Here is a 23,475-nt window from a genome sequence, read left to right as displayed (position 1 = left end):
AAGCTAGTTCTACAGTGAATATTGTACCTTCTCTTGGGCAGTGAAGGTTAATGTATGTGTGTGTTTGTGTGTGTGTTTTCTTGCTGTTACAACCCATTATTTATGTTTNCTCTGAGTGACTAGAAGAAGAGAGGGCAATTTCTCTTGTATTAAGAAGTTGCTGCTATTGCAATATTAGTGATAGGACTTGTGAGAAGCCTTTGTACAAGTCTTTTGTTACAAATAGTGGTTCAGTTTCCAGCCTGTGCTATGCCAAGGTAATTATATTTCAGATTTTTGATTAGTATTTGTGTAATATGTTTAGAAATNTGGATTGTTAATTTTAAAGAATTGATTTAGCACATTGGATCACAATTTTTTTTTCTAAGCCAGAGGGTGCCATTGTTTAGTTTCATGAGCTGAAAAGCAGTGACTGAAAGCTAGGAAATATTAAACCTTGAAGCTGAAGAAACAGTGTAGAAAGAATTTTATAGTCCTTCAAATATTTGCTTTTTTGTTTTGATACTTGTAGAACCGATCATCGGATGTCCATTCATCTGGATCTTCAGATGCACATGTAAGTATAAAAGAAAGTCTTTTTTATTTACGTGTGAGTTACATGGTAAATGAATAGTTATATGTGTGAACATTTGTGTTTTCCTTTGTGTTTGTTTACATAAATAAACTCTTTCAAATTGCATTTGAAACTTGACACATATTTAATCTTTTATTTTGCTTATAAAATTCTGTCTGTATAAAGGACCCCTTTCTTGCTGTACCTTGTACCTGCCTTTTGAACTCCCTGCAAATCAGCTGGCAGAGCGCATGCATGCTATTCACTTCTTTCTCATGGCATAATGTTCTACTATAGAAAGATAGACTTGTTTGTTTTCATGTTTAAAGTTTTTTGGCATTTTTAATACTGCAATAAATATTTTTCCACATGTTATAGCAATATTCAAATATTACATGTAGATTCCTACGACAGGTTGTTAGACATTTTCAGGAGTATGTGAACTCGGAGTTCTTCTATGATTGGAGCTTTGGGAGATGGCTCAGTAGGTAACGTGCTCACCACAGTACCTGGGTGGAAACTGGGCATGCTTCATTTCAGCTTTGTTAGGAGATATAAGATAGGGAGGTAGATGGATCCCTGGAGCACCCTGGCCAGCCAGCATCCCTAACTGTTAAGTTCCAGATTCAGTGAGAGACTTTGCCTCAAAAAAAAAAAAAAAGTGGCAAGTGACTAAGGAAGATAGATACTCCAAACTCATGCACAAACAAGTGTACACATGCCCTTCCCTATGCCTCATATAGGCCAAAATAAGCCCCTTTTGTACAAATGCCAGGCATTATTCAACTTTTGCATTGTGTTTGCATTTTCCCTGCTAATGCAGAAACAACTGGTAGGCAAACTTTAGGCACATTAGTATGAATCAAGGAAGTGACTCCAAAATATGCTGTTATATTTACTCTCATCTTGTTCAGTAAAATATGCTAGCTTAAGAATATTTCAGTGGGTGAGCCTAGGTGGGGGCCATGCTTGTAACCCCAGCATTTGGGGAGGATAAAGCAGAAAGATCATGGGAAATCGAAGCTGACTTACTACTCAAAAAAAAAAAAAAGATTATTTTTAATGAGGTTATAAAATACTTAAGACTCAACTCATGTATGGGTCTTTCATTTACATATTCTGTGTGATGAGACAAGTACATATAAATATAAGGTCCTCTACTTCCAGAGTATGAAGATGTAAGTCTATCTTATGAACCACCCTTCTTGAAAGAATACCTGACATATAAACTTGTTATCTGACTTGGGTATTTGACAGATATTTTCTTAACTGAAGGAAAGAACTTGTTACTTCAAGAGTAACAAATGTTCCCTGTGTGATATTTGAGCTTTCAAGGGCAAGTCAGAGTTCATGAAAACATGTTAAGGAATTTACTTATGAGCTTGGTGTTAGTAATGTGTTTTTAGATAATAGTGAAATTTGTCAGTATGTAGACACTTTGGATTAATTCTAGTTTTTAGTACTGTGGATGTCATATTTGAAATCATTTTTAAAACTTTATCTGAAGATGGATGCATCTGGACCCTCAGATAGTGATATGCCAAGTCGAACACGACCTAAAAGCCCAAGAAAACACAATTATAGGAATGAAAGTTCCCGNGAAAGCCTTTGCGATTCTCCTCATCAGAATCTCTCAAGAGTGAGTATTGCTGAAGACGACTAAGGACAGCTGACGGTTTTGCTCTGACCTTGATTGAATATGGTGGTTTGTACTTAGTTCTTTTTTCGATATTTTGAGGCAGGATCCCACTACTTCGTAGCTCTGGCTGTCCTGAAACTAGCTCTGTAAAAAAGGCTGGCCTTAAACTCACGGAACTACCCCTGCCTTTTGAGTGCTGGGATTAGAGAAGTCTGCCACCACTGCCTGACCTTGTTTTATTTTATGCTATTTGAAATTAATATTCTTTTTGGTTTTTTGAGACAGGGTTTCTCTGTATAGCCCTGGCTGTCCCGGAACTCACTTTGTAGACCAGCCTGGNCTCGAACTCAGAAATCTTCTTGCCTCTGCCTCCCAAGTGCTGGGATTAAAGGCATGAGCCACCACACCCGGCTGAAATTAATATTCTTTATTAATGATAAACTCCCATTTATTGAAAGAAAAATGTGTAGCTCATATTAGATGTTTCATTAAAGGTGTTTAATTTTTAAATTTTTTTTTGAAAAATAAACATTTGAATGTAAAGTGATTATTGCCATATTTCTTTTTTTTTTTTTGTTTTGTTTTGTTTTTCGAGACAGGGTTTTTCTGTATAGTCCTGGCTGTCCTGGAACTCACTTTGTAGACCAGGCTGGCCTCGAACTCAGAAATCCACCTGCCTCTGCCTCCCAAGTGCTGGGATTAAAGGCGTGCGCCACCACGCCCAGCGATTATTGCCATATTTATTGAGTTATTAGAAGTATTCAGGCAGCTGGGCAGTGGTGGTGCACGCCTTTAATCCTAGTACTCGGAAGGCAGAGGCAGGCAGATCTCTGAGCTTGGAAATCAGCCTGGTTTACAGAAGTAGTTCCAGGACAGCTAGAGCTGCACAGAGAAACCCTGTCTTCAAAAAACAAAAACAAACAAACAAAAAACCAAAAAACAAAACAAAAAAAAGAAACATTTAGGCAGTTAAGACAATCATTGGATCTGGTGAAATTGCTCAGAAAGGTGCTGGCTGTGTAACCCTAGAAACAAGTTGGATTCATTGAGCCTGTGTACAAGTGGATGGAGAGAAATAACTTTACAAAGTTGTCTTCTGACAACTACACACATGCCTTGGCATGCACGTCCACCTACCTACAACATGCATGTATAGAAAAGTGTACATGTATACAAGTAAAAGTATGCACAGTATAGAAAAGGATGCATTCCTACTGCTCTGAGAGCCTATGTTCGCTCTGAAAACAAACAAGAGTAGATGTTAGTCACTTGGATAAATGGAGTTCTGGGACAGTCAGGAACACAGAAAGAAGTTCTCTGTATTTGAGTGTGTATTATATACACATGTGTGTGCAGGTGCAAGTAGAGGCCAAAGGTCAACATTGGGCATCTTCCTCAATCACTCCACATTATTGTGAACCAGATTCCCTGACCAAATCTAGAATTCCTCTTCTGTTCTGCCAGCCTGGCTAGCCGTTGGGCCTTAGATGTGTGGTGCTTGGGCTACAGACACATTCTCTACCTCTACTGCCTTTTTGCATAGGTGCTGGGGTTCCATGCTGAGTCGCCAGTGGTAGTGGTATTTTTACTGACTGAGTTTCAGTCTCCCCAGCCCTTGAGAATTGGGCTCATTACTACAGCACATCCCTCAGGTCTTCTGGTTTTCTAAAATCTATGTAAAATAAATTTTCTTGAGGTAGATATACAAGTTAGTGTACTTGTCTAGCATGTGTGAGGTTTTAGGTTCAATTTCTAGCACTATTTTAAAGTGTACAAATTAAAATTTCTTGTGAAAAATTTCAGAAAATATTAAGTCATCAGCCAGCCAGCTTTCAATACTGAGCATACTATTTTTTTAAAAGATAGGAACTCTTAATATAGACCAGGGTAGTGTTGAATTTATAAAGATCTTCTGCTTCTGTCTCCAGATTGCTGGCATTAAACACATGTTCCACCATCCCATAGGAACACATCTTAAAATAACTTTTTTTTTAGTATTTTTATTTCAGCAAAACTTAATTTTTACACAAAAGATTATATTCTTCATTTGAATAAACATTCAGTAAATTTTTTTTGCCATTTCTCTTTTGGATTTATAAACAAAAATTTGAGCATGCAAATTTTGTTTCTTTTCTTTTTTCTTCTTCTTTCTCCTTTCTTTATTACTTCCTTCTATTTTTCCTCCCCATCTTGGTTTGAGAAGGGATTTCTCTATAGCCCTGTCTGTCTTGAAACTTGTTCTGTAGACCAGGTTGACTTGCTCAGATCTGCCTGCCTCTGGCTCCCNACTGCTGGGATTATAGGTGTGTGCCACCATGCCTGGCTATACATTTAGTTCTTAGAATTGTGTTTTTCCTTCAGTTTCAATGTAGTTTTCATTTGAAGCTAACTATAATCNCAGTGAATGATGGCAAGACATTTTTTCTTTTCTGAGGAAAAGATGACTTTGAATCTGTTTGAAAATTTGATTGTTGGGGCTAGAGAGATGGCTCAGTGGTTAAGAGCACTTTTGCCCAGGACCATAGGTTTAGTTCCCAGTACCCCACAGGTGACTTACAACTCTCTGTAACTGTAGTTCCAGGGGCTCTGACACGCTCCTCTGTCTCATTGTGCACCAGGCACACACAGTGCACCTGCGTATGTGCAGGCAAAACACTCAGAAAATAGAAATCTTAAAAGAGGGAGAGAGAAAGAGAAGTGACTTTGTGTTACTAACTGCTTATCTTTCACAGAGGGCTTTTAATGTAACCTTCAAAATAGGTGGCCTCAATGTTTCTCACCATACTATCCTTCCAGAGTACTTTGTTAGCTTCTTATTTTAGTAAGGAAGAGAAAAACTTCAGATTTCAGTATTTTAGGCTGTATTTAATTAACTACCCTACCTTTTACATTTGTGAATCCTGAGTAACATGAAACAACTAAAGGCCTATAGACTATTTAGATNAGATTTTAGAAGGAAACTTTCTAAATTGTAATAATGAAGGCTTCAGTAAAATGTTTCTTTGGATTGGTTAGGTGGCTCAAGTTGTAAGGGTTGCCATCAAACCTGACACACCCCAGCTTGCTGCTTGGGACCTACATGATGGCTGAAGAGAACTAGCTAGCTTAAGTTCTTTGGCCTTCACACATATGCTCTGGCACACGAACCCTGTCTCTTGTATGCATACACACAAAAATAAACAAACAAAAAAAGATCTTTGTGAATTCAAGGCTATCCTGGTCTACGTTAAGAGTTCCTGTCTTTAAAATATAATTAATTCTTTTAAAACATGTGAGAATTTCATTTATATATATGGATTTTGATCAAATCCACCCTCCATTCTTCACCTTTCAATCCCTCTTACATCCCCCTTTCTCCCCCAACTTCATGTACTTTTCCTTAATGTTTAAGAATTTAAATAAAATTATATAATGATTTCCCCCTTCTAGTTCCTTCCTCTATCCCCTCCTGTGTTCCCACCTCCTGACTTCCTCTCAAATCACGCCCCTTTTTAAATTATTGATATGTGTGTATATATATGTGTGTACATGTATATATATATATGTATATGCATATATACACATAAATGACTAAATACAAGCTGCTGAGTTGTTTTAGTGTTGCTTGTGTATGTATGATTTCAGGGCTGACCTCTTGGTATTGTATAACCAGTTGTGGGCCTCATCCCTGGGGAAGACTAAGTCTCCTTCTCAGCAGTCTTTAGTTGCCTGGCTTCTGTCTAGAGGTAGGGCCACTGGAGATTTCCTTCTTCCACTTTAGCATGTCTGTTGGTGGTGTTATTTCAGGTCATGTTTAGGCAGCCATATAAGGTTTCATGGGTGTCATTTCTCCTTGTCATTTCTAGGAGACAGTCTCTCAGCAGACTTCCTGGTCTCTGGCTCTTAAGATCTGTTCTTTCAGTTGTGTTTTAGATATACTCCTTGAGTGCCCCTCAATCAGTTAGTTAGTCCCTGTATTTTGAACAGTTGTAGTTTCTGCAGTGGTCTCTCAACTGTTGCAAGGAGAAGCTTCTGTGAGGCTGAGAGCTGCTCTATCAGGTAGAGGCAGCTCCTGAGCTTGGTCCACATCTTAGCTTGGCAGTGTTGTGAAGATGGCAGTGGACAGGGGCAGGAAGGAAGAGGGAAGAAAGAATCCCACTCTATTCTTTAAACCCAGTGTGTTTACTTAGTGCTGCCAGGTACAGTTTTGTTGTATAAATTGACTCATTTATCTGAACTGCTTGGCATGAGAGGTTTATTGGATTTTTTTTTTTTAAGATTTTGACTTCTGGAATATTTTCATATACATGAGGTATCTTGGGCATAGGACCCAAGACTAAACATAAAACTCATCTCTTTCTTATGTATAGCTTCACATATAGCCCAAAGGTAATTTGTTGCACAGTGTTTTACACCTGAAATTTGACTGCAACCTTTTCTTTGAGATCAGATATAAAATGTTCCACTTGTGGTATTAAGTGTTTCAGATTTTAGATTTTCAGATTAGGAATGATCATGTGTATTCAAAAATATTATAAAGATTTATATATGCTGAAATCTGAATGCAAAGTAGATGGTACATTCTCAATAAAAAAATGAAATTATGTTTATATCAGTGTTGTTGATAAATGCCGTACTTAGTTACGGACGTGATGGGATTTTAACCCTCCCATTGGAGGGTGTTTCCTCTCATAGCTGCTGCCTTTCCTGCAGTGTCTATTTGCCCTCATCTGTGCTTTCTTTTCTCCTAAGCCTTGGTTTTTATTTCTTTATTTTAACCTTTATTTCNCTTTAAAAAATGGCTCTTGCCTGTAACTGACTTTGAGTTAGGTAATAAAAAGCATCCCTTAATTATTATATATTTCCATTAGAATGATATGTTTGGAGTATGCCAGCTTTTCTTTGCATTGGTACTTTACTTCTAAAGTTGAAGTTAATTAAAGTATGTCTGGCAATTAAAGTATGTTACACTTATAGGTAACATTAACATTTGTATGTAAAGACAAAAATAATCTTTTTGCTTTTTTTTATAGCCTCTTCTAGAAAACAAGCTTAAAGCATTCAGTATTGGAAAAATGAGCACAGCAAAGCGAACTCTAAGTAAGAAGGAACAAGAGGAACTGAAGAAAAAGGTAATGTTTGAAGTGTATTTTAGGTTATACTTAGAAGTGAATGTGTAAGGGAGCAGTAGCAGCCGTGTTTTCTGAAGAATTTGACTTCTTGATGTTTGCATCTACACAGGAGTCAAGTCTTTAACACAAGAAACGTTCATGATTTTGGGTTCAGCTTCTCTGTAGCTCTGTGTGATGTTGTGTTCTTGTTGTCAAAGTGTGAGTGTGTGTTTGTGTGTGCATGCACCACTGTAGTGTACCCATCTCCCTTAGATGAATGCAATAGCGTGAGGGTACTTTTCTCCATTTATCTTTTTAAATTAAATGTTATATCTTTGCGATTACTTATAGGATAGAAACATTGAACTTTTTAAAGCTTCATAGGTTTGTAAAATCCTATTGGGATTTGTGGTTTTGCTCTTTGGACATTATATTACAAGTAAAGTTGTCATGAATAATGTTATATACACAGGTACATTTTGGTTTTCTTCTAGTTTGCCTTTTGAGGCATATTCCTGAAAGGGAAATTGTTGGAATGGTAAATTAATAAATGTGGTTCTTCTGTACTTCTCTGTCAGGCAGGGACAGTTTGTTCTCTATCTGTAATGTGTTAGTGATATTACCACCCACAAATAGCAGATTATACTGGGGGAGTTTTTTCNAGTCAGTAGTGTGAAAAATGATACCTGAGTGTTTGAACTTGCAATTCCTACAGTGGCAATACAGTTCACCAGCCCCCGCCTCCGTTTTATTTCTTTTTATTCTCCTTCTGGTTTTATTCTTCCATGTAAAAACTGTTGTTATAATCAGTTGTCAGTCTTTCCCCACAATTACTGTGTTTTTAACCAAGCTTTTCCTTTCTTTTCCATTCCTGGCTTATAGAGGAATTTCCCTGTATTTTCTTCTAGCATCTGTATTCCCAGGAGAATCCCATTGAATTCCTAGGATTGTTTCCTAAAATGTAATCTTCATGCAGTTTTTCATCTTATATAATACAAAANAAGTTTTTGATTTTGTTTTATCTTTTTAATTAGTTGTCAGTAAGTTATGCCAGTTTTGTTTCTGGGAAAGTCTGTTTGTTTCCCTCTGACACTAGAGGCTTCTTTTATTTTCTTATGTGTTCTATTTGATTTGGGTTTCTGAGGTAGTGTCTTACACAGCTCGGGCTGGTCTGGAGTTCTGTCTTCCTGTCTGATGTCTGAAGTGACAGGCATGTCCCATTCTCAGCATGGTATTTTATTCATACATATTTGAGGATATATAGATGGTGATGTCAGTTCTACTTTTTTAAGTGCCATGTCAGGAGGATATTCTGTGGCTTTGCTTCTGTTGTATCTTTGATTATTTGAGAAGGAAAATTTTATATTTGATGAATTCAGTCATCGTGCCTTGGAGAACTTTCTAACAGCACTAGTATCTGTCCTTACATAGTCCTTTGTTCTGTAGTCTGGTTCTTGATTGCCTTTAAATACATTGACTTGTTTATCTGCGTGGCGTTCTTGTCTGCATCTCTCAATTTCTAGTAAAGGAGCAAAGCCTTTTTGTTTGAATTACTTAGCATTTAGTAATATTATTACTAAATTATTAGCATATCATGGCTAATATGTAATGTCCACCAAGTATTTGATACTAGATTTGAGAAGGGAGAGGTTTGTGTATTTTGTTTCTTTTTCTTTCTGTATATGGGTGTTTTTGTCTGCTTGAATGTGTGTGCCTGGTATCCAGAGGGCAGAAGAGGGGCTTGATCCCTTACGACTGGAATTAGAGGTGGTTGTGAGCTGCTGTGTGGGTGCTGGGTCTTGGGTTCTTAGGGAGACGAGCCAGTGCTCATTACTGGTGAGCTTCCTCTCTATATGTTAGCGTTTGCCTTTAAGACAGCATTTGGCAGTCAGATCTCTGTTCAAGACCAGCCTGGTCTGGATNCCGAGTTCAAGTCTGCTTGGCCTCCACAGTGAAATCTTCTCTCAAAACAAAGCAAACTGAATCAGTCAAACCAAACCCAAACAGTAGTTCTTGTGTAACTAATATTTCGTTCCGTATTTAGGAGGATGAGAAGGCAGCTGCTGAAATTTATGAGGAATTTCTTGCTGCTTTTGAAGGAAGTGATGGTAATAAAGTGAAAACGTTTGTTCGAGGCGGGGTCGTTAATGCAGCTAAAGGTAAGTACTAGTATCTGGCTTTGGATAATGTGATGACAGATTAATTATGGAAGACATCTGACTTTGAATATCACTTTTCTATTAGCACCCTCTAGTGGTTAGATTAATAAACAATATAAATGACCAAATATGAAATAATGAAGACTCCATTTGGTTAGTGGGACTGTATGAAAGAGATAATAATAATAATAGTAATAATAATAATGATGATGATGATAGTAATAACTAGTATCTTTCAAGTTAAAAAAAAGTGAATTATGTTACAGAATTTTTAATGTTTTAAAGTTTTGCTATAAAGTGGTCAAATTGTGATTTTACTTTTTTTAGGTTGAGTGGTAGTATGTAAATTTAATTTTATATTCAAATCTTAATACTAAAAGCATCTTAATTTTCTTAAGACAATTATATGAAGTTAGATTTATAAACTAGTATTTTAAATTTCAGATGAACATGAAACAGACGAAAAAAGAGGTAAAATCTATAAACCATCTTCAAGGTTTGCAGATCAAAAAAATCCTCCAAATCAGTCATCCAATGAAAGGCCGCCNTCTCTTCTTGTGATAGAGACGAAAAAACCCGTAAGTCATTCTTACATAGTTGAGCAGTGATTTTAGAATTCGGCATTGTTATTGGTACTCTGAGTGCATCTACTATACAAAATTTCTTACGGTGTGTCTTGAAGTAGGTGTTGAGTTTTGATGTTGTCTAACTCAGTAATTCATCTAGATAAGCAGTGATAGATTAGGTTAAACCATGGTAATGAGAGTCTTGCTTTGAACCTTTGTTACTGTGTACGGATTATATATTGCAGTCAAAAGTTGAGTTGTAAATGTAGGGTAAAATTGTTTTTTTAAACAGTTCTGAATTGTGATCCTAAAATTATTAGCAACATGTAGTACATGTTTTTCAGGATGGTTTTGGGACCTTTTAAGAATTAATTAGGAATTGGTGTGTCCATTTTGATAAGTTCTCATTATAGAGTTTTTTTGTTCATTGGAAATAGTTTTACAGGAGATAATAGGTTGATTAATGTGGGATAAGGTCACTTGGAGCCACATTGGTTAATTAAATATGATTACATTAAATAGTGAGATGGATTTTTCTTTTGTGGCTGTCAAGATACCTCTGAAAACAAACAAACAAAAAAAGCAGATTTATTGCTATGTAATTCACAGTTAGATGGTAAATTCAAGGTTATTCAAAAATTGCCATTTTTGTGTTTCCAGAAATTCTTATCACCTCAAAAAGAAACCATAAATTTTGTTTAATCTTTTTTATTTCAACTATAACTTATTATATTCTTTATAGCCACTGAAAAAAGGGGAGAAGGAAAAGAAAAAAAGCAATTTGGAACTTTTCAAAGAAGAACTAAAACAGTAAGTTTTTTTTTTTTTTTTTTTTTGAGATAGGGTTTCTCTGTTGTAGCCCTGGCTGTCCTGGAAACTCACTTTGTAGACCAGGCTGGCCTCGAACTCAGAAATCTGCCTGCCTCTGCCTCCCAAGTGCTGGGATTAAAGGCGTGCGCCACCACTCCTGGCAAAACAGTAAGTTTTATAGGAAGAATTCTATTCGGTTGGAGAGATGGCTCAGTGGTTAAGAGCACTTGTCTGCTTTTTAGAGGTCCCGAGTTCTAGTTCCAGCAACCACATGGTGGCTCACAACCATCTGTAATGGGATCTGATGCCCTCTTCTGGTGTGTCTCAAGAGAACAACAGTGTACTCACATACATAAAATAAATAAAAAATTTTAAAAAACTTTAAAAATAGAATTCTATCGTAGACATATTGGACTGATAATTATAGCTGTTGGTACATATACTAGTTATCTGCTAGTTTACAAGTGAGCTTGCTGAAGCTACAATAGATAGGATGTGCTTGAAAATCAATTAGCATTTATTCAGTGTCTATAGCTGTTTGTAATGTATAGATTTAGTTCAGATGCTTATTTTCTGTCTGGAATCCTGTTTATTCAGTGGGGTACAAGTTAGGAGTCATCAAATCTATTAAGAGCAAAAACGTAAGTAGTAGTTTTATGTTGACTTTCCTGTTCCCCCTGAAACAGTCATCACCCCTGTTCTGTGACTGAGGGGCTCTCTAATCTTGGTTATAATTATTACTAATGCAAATAAATACATCAATTATTTGACAATGATACCCAGAGAAACTGTTACTAAATATGAGTAACTTGTGGTGTACTCTTAGCTAACTATAATTATTTTCAACAGAATTCAGGAAGAACGTGATGAAAGACATAAAACAAAAGGCAGGTTAAGTCGGTTTGAGCCTCCTCAGTCAGACTCTGATGGTCANCGACGTTCTAGTAAGTGGCGTTTGTCCTAGTGCACTATTTCTGGCCTGCTGTCCTAGAGACTAAGAGTTGCTTTCTTTCCCNCTTTAAGTGGATGTGCCTTCAAGAAGAAATCGATCGTCTGGTGGTAATACCGATTTTTTGCTTTTTTAAGTATTAGAAATTGTCTCAACTTTGTATTTCGCAGGGTGTAACTTGTTTTTTCTCCTTGTTCTAGTTCTTGATGATTATGCACCTGGCTCACATGATGTAGGAGATCCCAGCACTACAAATTTATACCTTGGAAACATTAATCCACAGGTAATAAAAGGAAAATAAAATGAATGTTGGCTTATGTTCATTCTTTTTGTTGTTGGATAATTAGATAAAATTGAGATTTTGAACTTGACAAATCTGATGGAATTAGATAGTATTTACTGATTGTTTTGAAAACTTGGGGCTTATTAGTTGGATCTGAATTGTTTCCTGTACATTTGTGAAGATGTGTCTTCCTGAGGCACCTCTTTCTGATAGTAGCTTGCTTTCTTATGGAGGTCCTCTTTCCTTTTCTCCTCTTGGGCTCCTTGTGGTTCCCATCTCCCTGTGCTGTGATTGCATAGGCGTTTAGATCCCAAGATCTTCAAACAGGAAGAGAAATCAGACATGCCTTTGGTTCCAGTAGCTCTTAAGACGCTAAGCCCTAACTGCTTATTTAAATAAAATAGAAGGCTTCTAATACGAAAGTACTTCAAATGCACCGGTATGGCAGGGTTTTTGCCATTGTAGAGTTTCTAGTTTTTGAGTGTAATACTGTAGGATTAATATGTTGCTTTCTACTTTTAAAAACGATTTTGCTTTCTGGGCTGCATAGTATTCTTAGCCCCTTCCTTCCTTTTTGTTGCATAACCAAACTCTCTGATCTTTTAATAGATGAATGAAGAAATGCTGTGCCAAGAATTTGGAAGATTTGGACCATTAGCTAGTGTAAAAATTATGTGGCCTAGAACTGATGAAGAAAGAGCACGAGAAAGAAACTGTGGCTTTGTGGCTTTTATGAACAGAAGAGATGCTGAAAGAGCTCTAAAGAACTTAAATGGTAAAGTCCTTAGTGTCCATTTGTAGGAGCCAGGTATTTCTTTGGTGTAGAAAATTAGTCATAAAAACTCTGAGAATTGGATCAAATTGGAAAATATACAGAAGAAATTTAATTCAGAAATACTTTTTCTCTGGAGCTTGTCAAAGTAACCTTTTTCCTTTCTTTTTTTCTTTTGTAGGAAAAATGATTATGTCTTTTGAAATGAAGTTAGGTTGGGGTAAAGCTGTGCCTATTCCTCCACATCCAATATACATTCCGCCTTCTATGATGGAACACACGCTCCCCCCGCCTCCATCCGGACTGCCTTTTAATGCGCAGCCTAGAGAGCGATTAAAAAACCCCAATGCTCCCATGTTACCACCACCTAAAAACAAGGAGGATTTCGAGAAGGTAATTTTAAAAATGTACATAGGACTGCATCTGATATGTAAATACTGTATCTGTGGTAGTGTTTCTTTTCAACAATTTTTATAGACATATGTGTTACTCTGGCAACTCATAAATAAGTAAATATGTTCCCTGCCTTAGCCCATGAAAATCCTGTATTGAAATATTAGGTCATATTTAATATTTTTATTTGTGGCTACCATTCCCTTTTGACCACTCGGTAAGCGCACCCTCTCCCCCCACCCCCAGTGTTGTAGTCAGTGTTTGGATTTACTTTGTTTTGAGGACATGGTAGTTTTTTATTTGGTTAAGTGACTTTTCAATTAAGAAAGCCCACCTAAATAGTTAAATTGTTTGGATGACAGCAAACTAACATAGCTTTCAAGGTCTTGAGTTATTAGANTTTATAGTAGCATATATGATATTTTAAAAATAGTTAACTAATCTAGTAAAAACAAAGGGTGAATATTTTTCTTTATTAAACATAAAACCAACTTAATTTCAAGTTATAAGAATTTGTTGGTTCTATTATGAGTTGATTACACTTGAAATGCCAGGGTTGGTTTTAAAGGCTTGGGAACAAAGTAGCCAACTGTATGGTCAGAGGCAGACAGTTAATTACTTCACAAATTAATTATCTGCTAATTGTCAGTGTAGTCCCTGTTTCAGTACATTGATGTGCATTCTAGCAGGAATGTCCTATGCTTTTGCATTTGGTGAACAGTAATTGTTCACTGTGAACACATCCATTTGCATTATGTAATTGCTTAGTGTATAATTACTTCAAATGCAGTGATTGCCTGCAGAACTTGTGATTAGATGTGTAGTGTTTTCAATGCATATGTATATTTTTGCTTGTTACTTGTTAACAATACTCACATATTCTATGTTTATTATCTGATGTGACTTCATATACAGACTCTGTCGCAAGCCATAGTCAAAGTGGTTATCCCAACAGAAAGGTACATGTTTTTCTTTATTATTACTGATCTAAATATAGACAATATCCCCTTCTGAATTGAAAAGAACTGGTGTTGAGGAAAAGGTAATATCTTGACTGAGCAATGGCTCCTTCCCACTACATTAGGGGGGATGTGTAAAAATTAAGTTTAGTACACTTTGCAATTTTATGTCATCTTTTCTTTTGTTTTTTATTATCATTTTAGAGAGTTTTTAAATACCTTTAGAAATTAGAATGTTTAAATAAATTAATGTGGAGTTGTTGGTCTGCTAATTTGAAACTATTGTGAAGGGAAAATAGGTATATAAGTAAAATGAGTTTTAAAGTTTAGATAATATTACAATTTGACCCACTTTATTTATCTTGGTTTCTGGATTACATACCTTAAATATACAACCTTGGNTTTAGATCTTAGTGGAGGTGCAGTCATATTGTTTTTCTTTTTTTCTAATTGATTTTAAGAAGAAATACACTGGATGTATTAGGATATTTTAGTCATAGTAAAGGCATTTGGATCTCTTTTATTACTTTTCTTTCTTCTTTTTTTTCTTTTTTAATACACTGCTAATGAAGAACAATCATGTAGGTATGCTCTTGCTCAGTCAAGCTCAGCCTTTTCCCAAACACAGAAACACAACACTGGTTGAATAATAAATGAACACAAAAGAATTCCAAATTCTCTTTGACATTGGCCTTGGTGAGCAACACCAGCTGAGCTGTCTGCGGCAGCGGGGGACCAGGAAGGCATCATGGGATGGATTGGGAAAGTATACAGGTTTACCAGACATTGGTACGATCGACTCCAATAAATGTGCTTTTTATTTTAACTGAGAGAGACCTCTTTTTGTTGTGGTTACCCAGAATAAGATGATTACTGTTTAAATATAAAATAATACACTTTAAAATACAACGTTTTTTTGTACTACACTGTTTTGTTTTGATAGAAAAAGTAATTTTTTAAATAAGAAAATTATATAATCCTTAAGGGAAGAGTATGATAACGCCTTCCTCTTGATTCCAAGTCAGCACCAACTAATTGTCACATTTTGATTTTAAATAATCATATGAAACATTTTAAAAGTTCCTTTAAACTTGTNATTTAATGAAGATAGATTTTTATTAGTTACANGTCTGTTTAATACTATAGTGGGTTATTTTCCCACTGTTAAAATGTTTACAGGGAAAGTATTTTTTTAGCATTCAAAAAACCTAAAACAAACAAACAAAAAAACAAGTTTAGGAATTTTATGTGTGACACAGCTTATTTTTAAACAAAATTACATTTTGCTGAAAAGTTTTGACTTACTATTAGAATGAATCCTTCAGTTTTAAACTTGATATATCATTTTTTCATGTTCTTTAAATTAATGAAGTCAAGTTTGACTATATTGATAAAAATCTCTGTATCTATAACATTTGTCCACCTGGTCAATGGTCATGTTTAATGATTTGCACATAAAACTTCCCTGAGTTTGATTTTGCCTTATAGCAATGGGGATTTTAGAACTGAGTGACAATTGCATGGCCCCTGTCTAAACAGTGTCACGAGCTGCATGGGTGTTGAGAATTCTTTCTTACTACGGAGCAGTACTGCATATCTGTGCAGCAGTTAATACTATTGTGAAGGAAAATACATTTTAAGTTAAAATCAAGTGATTTGTTTTTTAACAATTTGAAGTTGAATTGGTAGTTCTAAATACATAATTTCCCCTTTGTAAAAACTTAAACCTCCATGTAATTTTTTGGTCTTTAGAATTTTTTTTTTCTACTACATATCAGTGTCCATTTAAGTTGGCTTGTTTGAAAACTGTAGAAAATATAGTTCATAATTAAGATTATTTCATGGTCAGATACTTTGAAACAAATTATTATGGAGCGCTTTCACTCCCCCTACCCAAATCTGTCTTCTATAACTCTATTTGTGTTCTAGCAGTTACGTGGACCTAATTGAGTTGAGAATGCTTAAGATACAGTCTATGTGTTCTTACACTGTGAGCCAATATCCTTTCGCTTTACTTGCCAACTTTGTACTACTTGGGGACTGGTGAAGGAGAAGTCTAGAGCAGCGTATGACTATGTAAGCTGAGTTGTTTCTGCCTGACACATTAGTCAGTGTCGGAAAATAATTTAGAATCTTTATTAAAGATTTTCAGATTTCAAAGAAATTCTTTCTATAAATGCAACCAATAAAGTGACTTAATAAACAGTTACTCATCTCTTTTTGGTTTAAATATGGGAAGATTAGCATTACAGAGAGTGGGTACCTCACCATGTCCCATGTTTTGGAATTCATTCACTAATGGCTTTGCAATATAACTTTTCATTGGTTGATAGTATATAAGCAGGATTACATGTTAGGAATTCTAAACTAATTTTGAAGTGTGCAGCAAAGGGATGTTGCCTCATTAAAGGTCAGATTTAGTAAAAACTCCATCTGGTATTTGTGTATTAGAAACACAGTAATTTAGATGGGTCTTTTATTAAATCAGATCTTAAATTTGTTAGTTTTGCAGTTTTGTAAATTAAAATTATGGTTATAACATTTCAATATCATCAAAGTGACTGTATTAGGAATATTTTCTCTTAAAACAGACTTAGTGTGTACATTTTTAGATGGCTGTAACATGCAAATTGTAAGTTGGCTGAATTTATGTATTTGCAGCTATCCAATTAGTTGTGATTTATAATTTTAATTTTTTGCATTTTGAAAATAATGTTAAATGGCATTTAGAAAATTAAATCTTATTATCAGGCTGTTGTGGCTTCCCACACTCCTTCACCTCTCCTTCCTTCCTTCCTTCCTTCCTTCCTTCCTTCCTTCCTTCCTTCCCAATCCTCTGCCCTCACTGCCCTCTTAATACTCAAGGCCTTTAGTGTGTGCTCCACATTACTTTTTGATATTAAAATCTGTTAGCAGAATGATTTTTTTTTTAACTGCACCATTTTAGTAACTTAAGAGTAGTTTTATATAGGGATATGTCTGAATCCATTTTCTTTAACTGTGTTGTTGTTGTAGGAATTTACTCGCCCTGATACACCGAATGATAGAATTTGTTGTACGTGAAGGGCCAATGTTTGAAGCTATGATTATGAACAGAGAAATCAACAATCCTATGTTCAGGTGTGCTTCTTTTATTATGGTAATAAATCTATAACAGAGCTTCTGAGTTAACTATGTTTGAGGGTGTTAAGTACATTCACATTACTATACAACATTGCCATCCATCCAATCATTTCCAGACATCTTTTTACCTTCCAGAAACTCTATATCCAGAACCCATGTGGTTTCGGGAGAGTGAAAAGATTTCCAAATATTGTCCTTTGGCTGTCATTTACCTGCACGAGCACATGTACATAAGTGAACAAATAAGTGATGTATATCCAAGAATAAAATTCTAAAAAAAAGAAAAGGAAGAAGAAAAAAGATTTTTGCAGGATGAATGAGTCTTAGTAGTTAGACTAGAATGTGCTTAGATTGGTTTTCCATCACTTACATAGTTATGGTATAACAACGCTTAGCATTTTCTAGGAGGAAAATAGTATTTCATAATGCTTTGCAGTGAAAGAGTTATAAGCAAGCTAGAATTGAGCAAAGTGTTTTGTCAGGAAATCATCTGAATTGCTTTATCTGAGACATTAAATGTTAAATGGGGTAAAGATTTTTCAGATTTACATATTGAAAAAAATCTTTTCAGTATTCTAATAGATCATCTTGTGTTTTATAAAAAACAGCCATTCATAGAATGGTGTGATNTTGTATACCATTAATCTGAGGACTTGAGAGGTGGATAGATCTCTTGGAGTTTGAGGACAGCTTGTTGGAGTATATACTGAGTTCCAGGACAGTCATGGCTACATTGAGAGATCCCGTCTCAAACAAAAATTTTAAAAAAATTCTGAAAACAGTCATCTGACTCAATGAGNACACGCATTCTGGACGTTGAGATTAGTTTGTCAGACAGTCTGGGGTGTGGAAAGGTGGACGTCATAGAATATGATAGGACCCTTTCTCCTCTTGTCCCAGAATCTTTGTTTTAGGTCTTTAGAAGTAAGAGCCAATAATATTTCTCATTTGTTTTATTTATGTAGCTCTCTCTCTCTCTTTTTAATTGAATAGGCTGATAAGTGGCTGGCTTTATGTAGATATTAAAGTAGATAGCTCTCTCCTGAAGAATATGGTGTTTAATGTTTTTGTTTGTTTTGTTTAGGTTCTTATTTGAAAACCAGACACCAGCCCATGTTTACTACAGGTGGAAGCTTTATTCTATTCTGCAGGCAAGTAGGATTAATTACCCTGTTGACTTTAACTGAGGGTTAGACTATTCAAATAACATTCTGGGTATTATTAGGGAGATTCTCCAACGAAATGGCGGACAGAAGATTTTCGAATGTTCAAAAATGGATCTTTTTGGAGGCCACCACCTTTAAATCCATACCTTCATGGGATGTCAGAGGAGCAAGAGACAGAAGCGTTTGTAGAAGAGCCTAGTAAGAAGGGAGCACTCAAGGAAGAGTAAGATTTTTTTCTCTTATTATTCAGGAAAGTTGCTTTAATGGTTGCTTTCACTAGTGTCTTCCTGTAACTATTTCAGCTGTAAGATAACATGGTATTTTCACTTGGGAATGTTTTATTTATACTTTATGATTTTAGACATCTTGGATAAACATAGTGGAAANTACAAGTAATTATCCTGTTGACCTTGACCTCTTCCTGATGAAGTTAGTGATTGTCTCTTAAACACAGTTGAACTCTTTCTCTAGCATTGCACTTTAAGTATTAAGTTCTTACACAAATTACTCAGAGACTGTTAGAATTCTTGCCAGAGTGAAAGATAAAAGAGGAAAAGTTACTGTGTAGCTAGTTGGGTCAGGCATTGGCTATGCACAGCCTTTCCATAGTTTGTGTATGTAGTAGTTCTGAGATGGCGGCTAGGAAACTTTACTATTAGTGCTACCTGGTGAGATGGCTCACCTAATAAGTGAGCCCTTGCTGCTCTTGCCAAGGACCAGCACCTACATGGTNGCCCATAACCATCCATGTGTACCTCCGGTTGTAGGGATCCAGTGTCCTTCTTAGGCCTTTGCAGGCACCAGATATTCATGTTGTGCATGTTTACTCATACGTGGAAGTAAAACNCAAACATAAGGTAAAAATTAAATCTTACCAAAAAACTGGTGCTTGCTCAGAACTAGTATAGTGAGTTATCCACATTTTAAAAAGCAGATATATTTAATAAGTGTTTAGAGGTTATTCATATCTCATGAAAAATGCTGGCTAAGGATTTTAGTATGGAGGTTGGTTAAAAGATGTTAGTATGGGGGCTGGAGAGATGATTCAGTGGTTAAGAGCACTGGCTGTTCTTTCAAAGGACCTTTCTTCAATACTCTGCACCCATAAGGCTGTAATTCCAGTTCTAGAGGATCTGACACTCTCAGACATAAAAAAGACTACATATAATGTTAAATACTTCTTTGTAAAGTGTGTGAGGCTTAATACCCATTGTGTCATTNCATTGCTGGTGACAGTGGTTGTTAGTGGATCGTTCAGCTGTTGAGTGTGTTTGTTCCTTTAGGTTTATGCTCATTACATTAGCTGCAGACCCAGTCCTTGGTCTAAATCTAGCTATCTCCAGTTTTGTAAATACAGGTTAAAGTTCTGACTACATTGACTTACTATATTTTGTGTTTTGGGCACATGCTGTGGCATATATGGCATATATGTGGAGGTTAGGGGACAACTTGCAGGACTCTTTTTCTTCCCCATCCCCACCCCCCTCACTTTGGGTCCTAGGGATGAAACTGAGGTTATCAGGCTTGGAGGCAAGTGCCTTTACCTGTTGTGCCATCTTGCCTTCCAAGTCAATAAAGTTTTATTGACACACAATAATGGGTGTTTCTTTGTATGTATGTAAGAGTGCCTTGGAATTACAGGAGTAGCGAAACTGTCTTACAAGTAGGACCTAAAATATTTATGTTTTTNTTACAGAAAAAGTTTATCCTGTTCCTTGTAAAAGTGCTAGAGTAATACTTCTTTCAAAGGAAGGATGTGGAGAAATTAGAGGTTTTCTGTTTTAAGTGGGGATAGTATAAGAGTGGAATACTTTTCGATGCTTTTAAAAAAATGATTGTAATTTAAAATTTACTTATCTTAAGTTTTAAAAAAGTTATTAGAATATTTTGTTAATTTTTAAAAAAAGTATTCTTATATAAGTTCTTTAAAAAATTGTAACCAGTTTGGGGAACTTAACAAATCTCCGTCTTTAAAACCATTTGATCTGAGTGGGTTCTAAATGCGTTTCTGTGAGGTGAACATGGAAACTGGTATACTAGAGCAACAGCCAGGAGACGCTAGTCTGTGAGTAGTAATTATTGGGACACTTAGGATGTTATGTTTAAGTATTTATAAGTGAAAATTTATATTTAGACAGCGGGATAAGTTAGAAGAAATCTTGCGAGGATTAACTCCAAGGAAAAATGATATTGGAGATGCCATGGTTTTCTGTCTTAATAATGCTGAAGCTGCTGAAGAAATAGTGGATTGCATTACTGAGTCGCTGTCCATCTTAAAGACACCGCTTCCCAAGAAGGTAAGAGAAGTGGTTTTTCTTCCTACACATTTAGTTAAGGGAAGCAGGGATAATAATTGACTTTAAATTGGAACTTTTAAAAATTATAAAAAGTTCTTTTTTGACATAAAGAGCTTGACTGATAACATCTCTTCTATATAGTCTTACTTCTTTCTGAGAGACTGGTTGAAATGTAAATAAATGAATAGATTGTATTCCTGCAAAAGTCATGATTGTAATGATGTTGGGTCTCTAATAGTCAGGAGTTGCTGTTAAATTGTCACTAAACTTAGCCTCTGCACTATTTCAAAGTATGAATGTACAGGGTATTTTCTAGATATCCTATTGGCTAATGTTTTCATTTTGCCTTATTTTGTTTACAGATTGCCAGATTATATTTGGTTTCTGATGTTTTATATAACTCTTCAGCCAAAGTTGCCAATGCTTCATATTATAGGAAATTGTAAGTATAAGATATGAGCTGATACTCTTGAAGCAATGTATTTAAGGATGAGTAGGCCAAAAAGAGGCTTGTTCTGTTAGCATTCTTCATTAATAGGAAATAATTTTAGGGGTCATTGAGATGGCTCTGGGTTCAGGTGCTTGCTGTGCTAGCCTGTGAGTTTGATCTATAAAGGGGGAAGGGAATAAATGACTCTATAAAGTTGTCTTCTAACCTGACTTCAACCCCCAGCCCCACAATAGTAATAATAAAACGGTTTAAAGATTATTTTAATCTACTCATCTAGTAGAACTCTTAAACACATAAGCTCAAGGTTTATTGAACTAAACCAATGTAAGCCCTTTTTCAGTTTTTCTTTTTAATGACATTTGTGTGTATGTATGTGTGAACGAGGAACATGACCTACAGAGGACAACTTGTAGGGTAGGGGTTGAGTCTTTCCTTTCACCACATGGGGCCAAGGGATTGAACTCACGTTGTTCACCTTGGCAGCAAGTGAGCCGTGTAGCTGACCATTGTTTGCTTGCTTGTTTGTTTTATTGAGCTAAAGCCCAGATTGCTTAGAACTTAGTTTAGTGTGCAGCCCAGACTGACTTTGAACTTGTGGCAGTCTTTTGTTTGTTTGTTTGTTTCTTTGTTTGTTTTGTTTTGTTTTGTTTTTTGGTTTTTCCAGACGGGGTTTCTCTGTGTAGCCCTGTCTGTCCTGGAACTCACTCCGTAGAACAGGCTGGCCTCAAACTCAGAAATCCACCTGCCTCTGCCTCCCAAGTGCTGGGATTAAAGGCGTGCGCCACCACCGCCCGACTTTTTTCTTTTTTCTTTTTTTTTCTTTTTTTGGTTTTGTGGCAGTCTTTTTACCCTAACCTTCCAGGTGCAGGATTTTAGTATGAACCACCATGTTTTATGTTTTATTTCTTAAATATTTACAGTAGAACAAATAGGTAGAGTTTAAAAAATTGAAAACTACATTATTTTGCCCATTTAGCTACTTTATAATAAGCATAAATAGTATAATAAATAATGGCATGGAAAAGGAAAAAAACCCAAAGGTTTGTTTTCTTTTGATATTAATTTTTTTAAAAAAAGATTTATTTTTACTTTTCCACATGAGTGCTATGGCTGCATATATTATGTATGCACATATGTACCTGGTACCCATGTAGGTTAGAAGGTGTCAGATCCCCTGGAATTGTATTTATGATCTGTCATGGTGGTACTGGGAGCTGAATGACCCCATTGCTCTAAACAGCTGTCTCTCCAGCCCTACTCATTGATTTTTCTTGTTCTTGTTGGCTACAGCAGGAGGGAGTTGTAGTGGACATCATGATTCCTATACAAACCCTCAGTTCCACGCAGCTCCCCCCCCTGTGCTTGTTGTTAAATAATCGGGCTCGGGAAAGGAATTGACTCCAAAAGGAAATCAGATTTGTGACCTGAGCTGGGAATTGTAACCCAGTTGTTTGAGTATTTTCCTGGCATGGAGAAGCCCTGGGTTTGATCCAGCAGCACTCAAAAACAGGTGTGGGGTTCACACTGTGATCCTGGCAGGGAGATCAGTAGCTCAAGGTCATTCTAGCTAAGCTACATAGTGAGAAAGCTACTGAGGACTGATTGGCATTTAAGTCTGTCTGGTTCCTCTCTCTTTATCTATAACACTTCTTATTGATATAAATATATTTTATATCTAGAGCAGCAAACTAGCACCACTTTCCTGGCTGCTGGCCCATACTGCCATTGTCTGGCTTGAATTACAGTAGTAATCTCCTAACTGGTTTTCCCTCTTCTACACCCTGGTTTGTTCTCTATACAGCATCCAGGTGATCTTTGAAAAAATAAGTCATGATGTAGGTATAGGTGGAGTTCAGTTGGTAGAGTACTGTCTACTGTGTAAAAGTTCTTGGGTTTGATCCTCTGCACTGCGGTGTGGTGGGAAGATAAGTTCAAGTTTATTCTTGGCTGCATAGCAAAGTCCTGGGTTAGCTCAGGCTGCATATATATGTCTGTCTGTCTGTGTGTATGTGAATGGTTTTAGGAGAGCCCTACTTTTATTGTTAATACTTTTTTGCCTTATGTACATCATTTACCTTTTAAGTTTGTTTTTTTTTTAAATATGACACAAAGGGCCAGATTGCTAAATTCATCCTAAATATAAAGTTGCCTGCTAAAGGACACTGATATTTTGAATTTCTTAATTTGCGTTATAAGAACAGGAAAGGTTTTCATTGGCCAGTGGATTGAAGAGAATGTGATTTTTTTTTTTTAAATAAATTCTGT

The 23,475-nt window shown here is 36.0% G+C and overlaps 1 protein-coding gene across 1 annotated transcript in view; it reads left to right on the top strand.

Moving 5' to 3' along the window:
- The window catches only part of U2surp (U2 snRNP associated SURP domain containing), a 47,034-nt gene that overhangs the window by 6,314 nt on the left and 17,245 nt on the right, over positions 1-23,475 (top strand). Inside the window, exons 2-18 of the mRNA XM_021173225.2 lie at positions 512-556; positions 2,061-2,192; positions 7,205-7,303; positions 9,327-9,441; positions 9,886-10,019; positions 10,750-10,817; positions 11,667-11,761; positions 11,841-11,876; positions 11,967-12,049; positions 12,659-12,824; positions 13,003-13,214; positions 14,130-14,173; positions 17,189-17,293; positions 18,381-18,447; positions 18,522-18,685; positions 20,597-20,759; positions 21,122-21,201. Coding sequence (XP_021028884.1) covers positions 512-556; positions 2,061-2,192; positions 7,205-7,303; positions 9,327-9,441; positions 9,886-10,019; positions 10,750-10,817; positions 11,667-11,761; positions 11,841-11,876; positions 11,967-12,049; positions 12,659-12,824; positions 13,003-13,214; positions 14,130-14,173; positions 17,189-17,293; positions 18,381-18,447; positions 18,522-18,685; positions 20,597-20,759; positions 21,122-21,201 — 1,808 coding nt within the window. The remainder of the gene's footprint in view (positions 1-511; positions 557-2,060; positions 2,193-7,204; positions 7,304-9,326; positions 9,442-9,885; positions 10,020-10,749; positions 10,818-11,666; positions 11,762-11,840; positions 11,877-11,966; positions 12,050-12,658; positions 12,825-13,002; positions 13,215-14,129; positions 14,174-17,188; positions 17,294-18,380; positions 18,448-18,521; positions 18,686-20,596; positions 20,760-21,121; positions 21,202-23,475) is intronic.

Source organism: Mus caroli, chromosome 9 (genome assembly GCF_900094665.2).
Source record: "Mus caroli chromosome 9, CAROLI_EIJ_v1.1, whole genome shotgun sequence".
NCBI classification, from domain to species: domain Eukaryota; kingdom Metazoa; phylum Chordata; class Mammalia; order Rodentia; family Muridae; genus Mus; species Mus caroli.
Note: the sequence above shows the minus strand (reverse complement) of the source record. Positions and strands in the feature narration are given on the sequence as shown.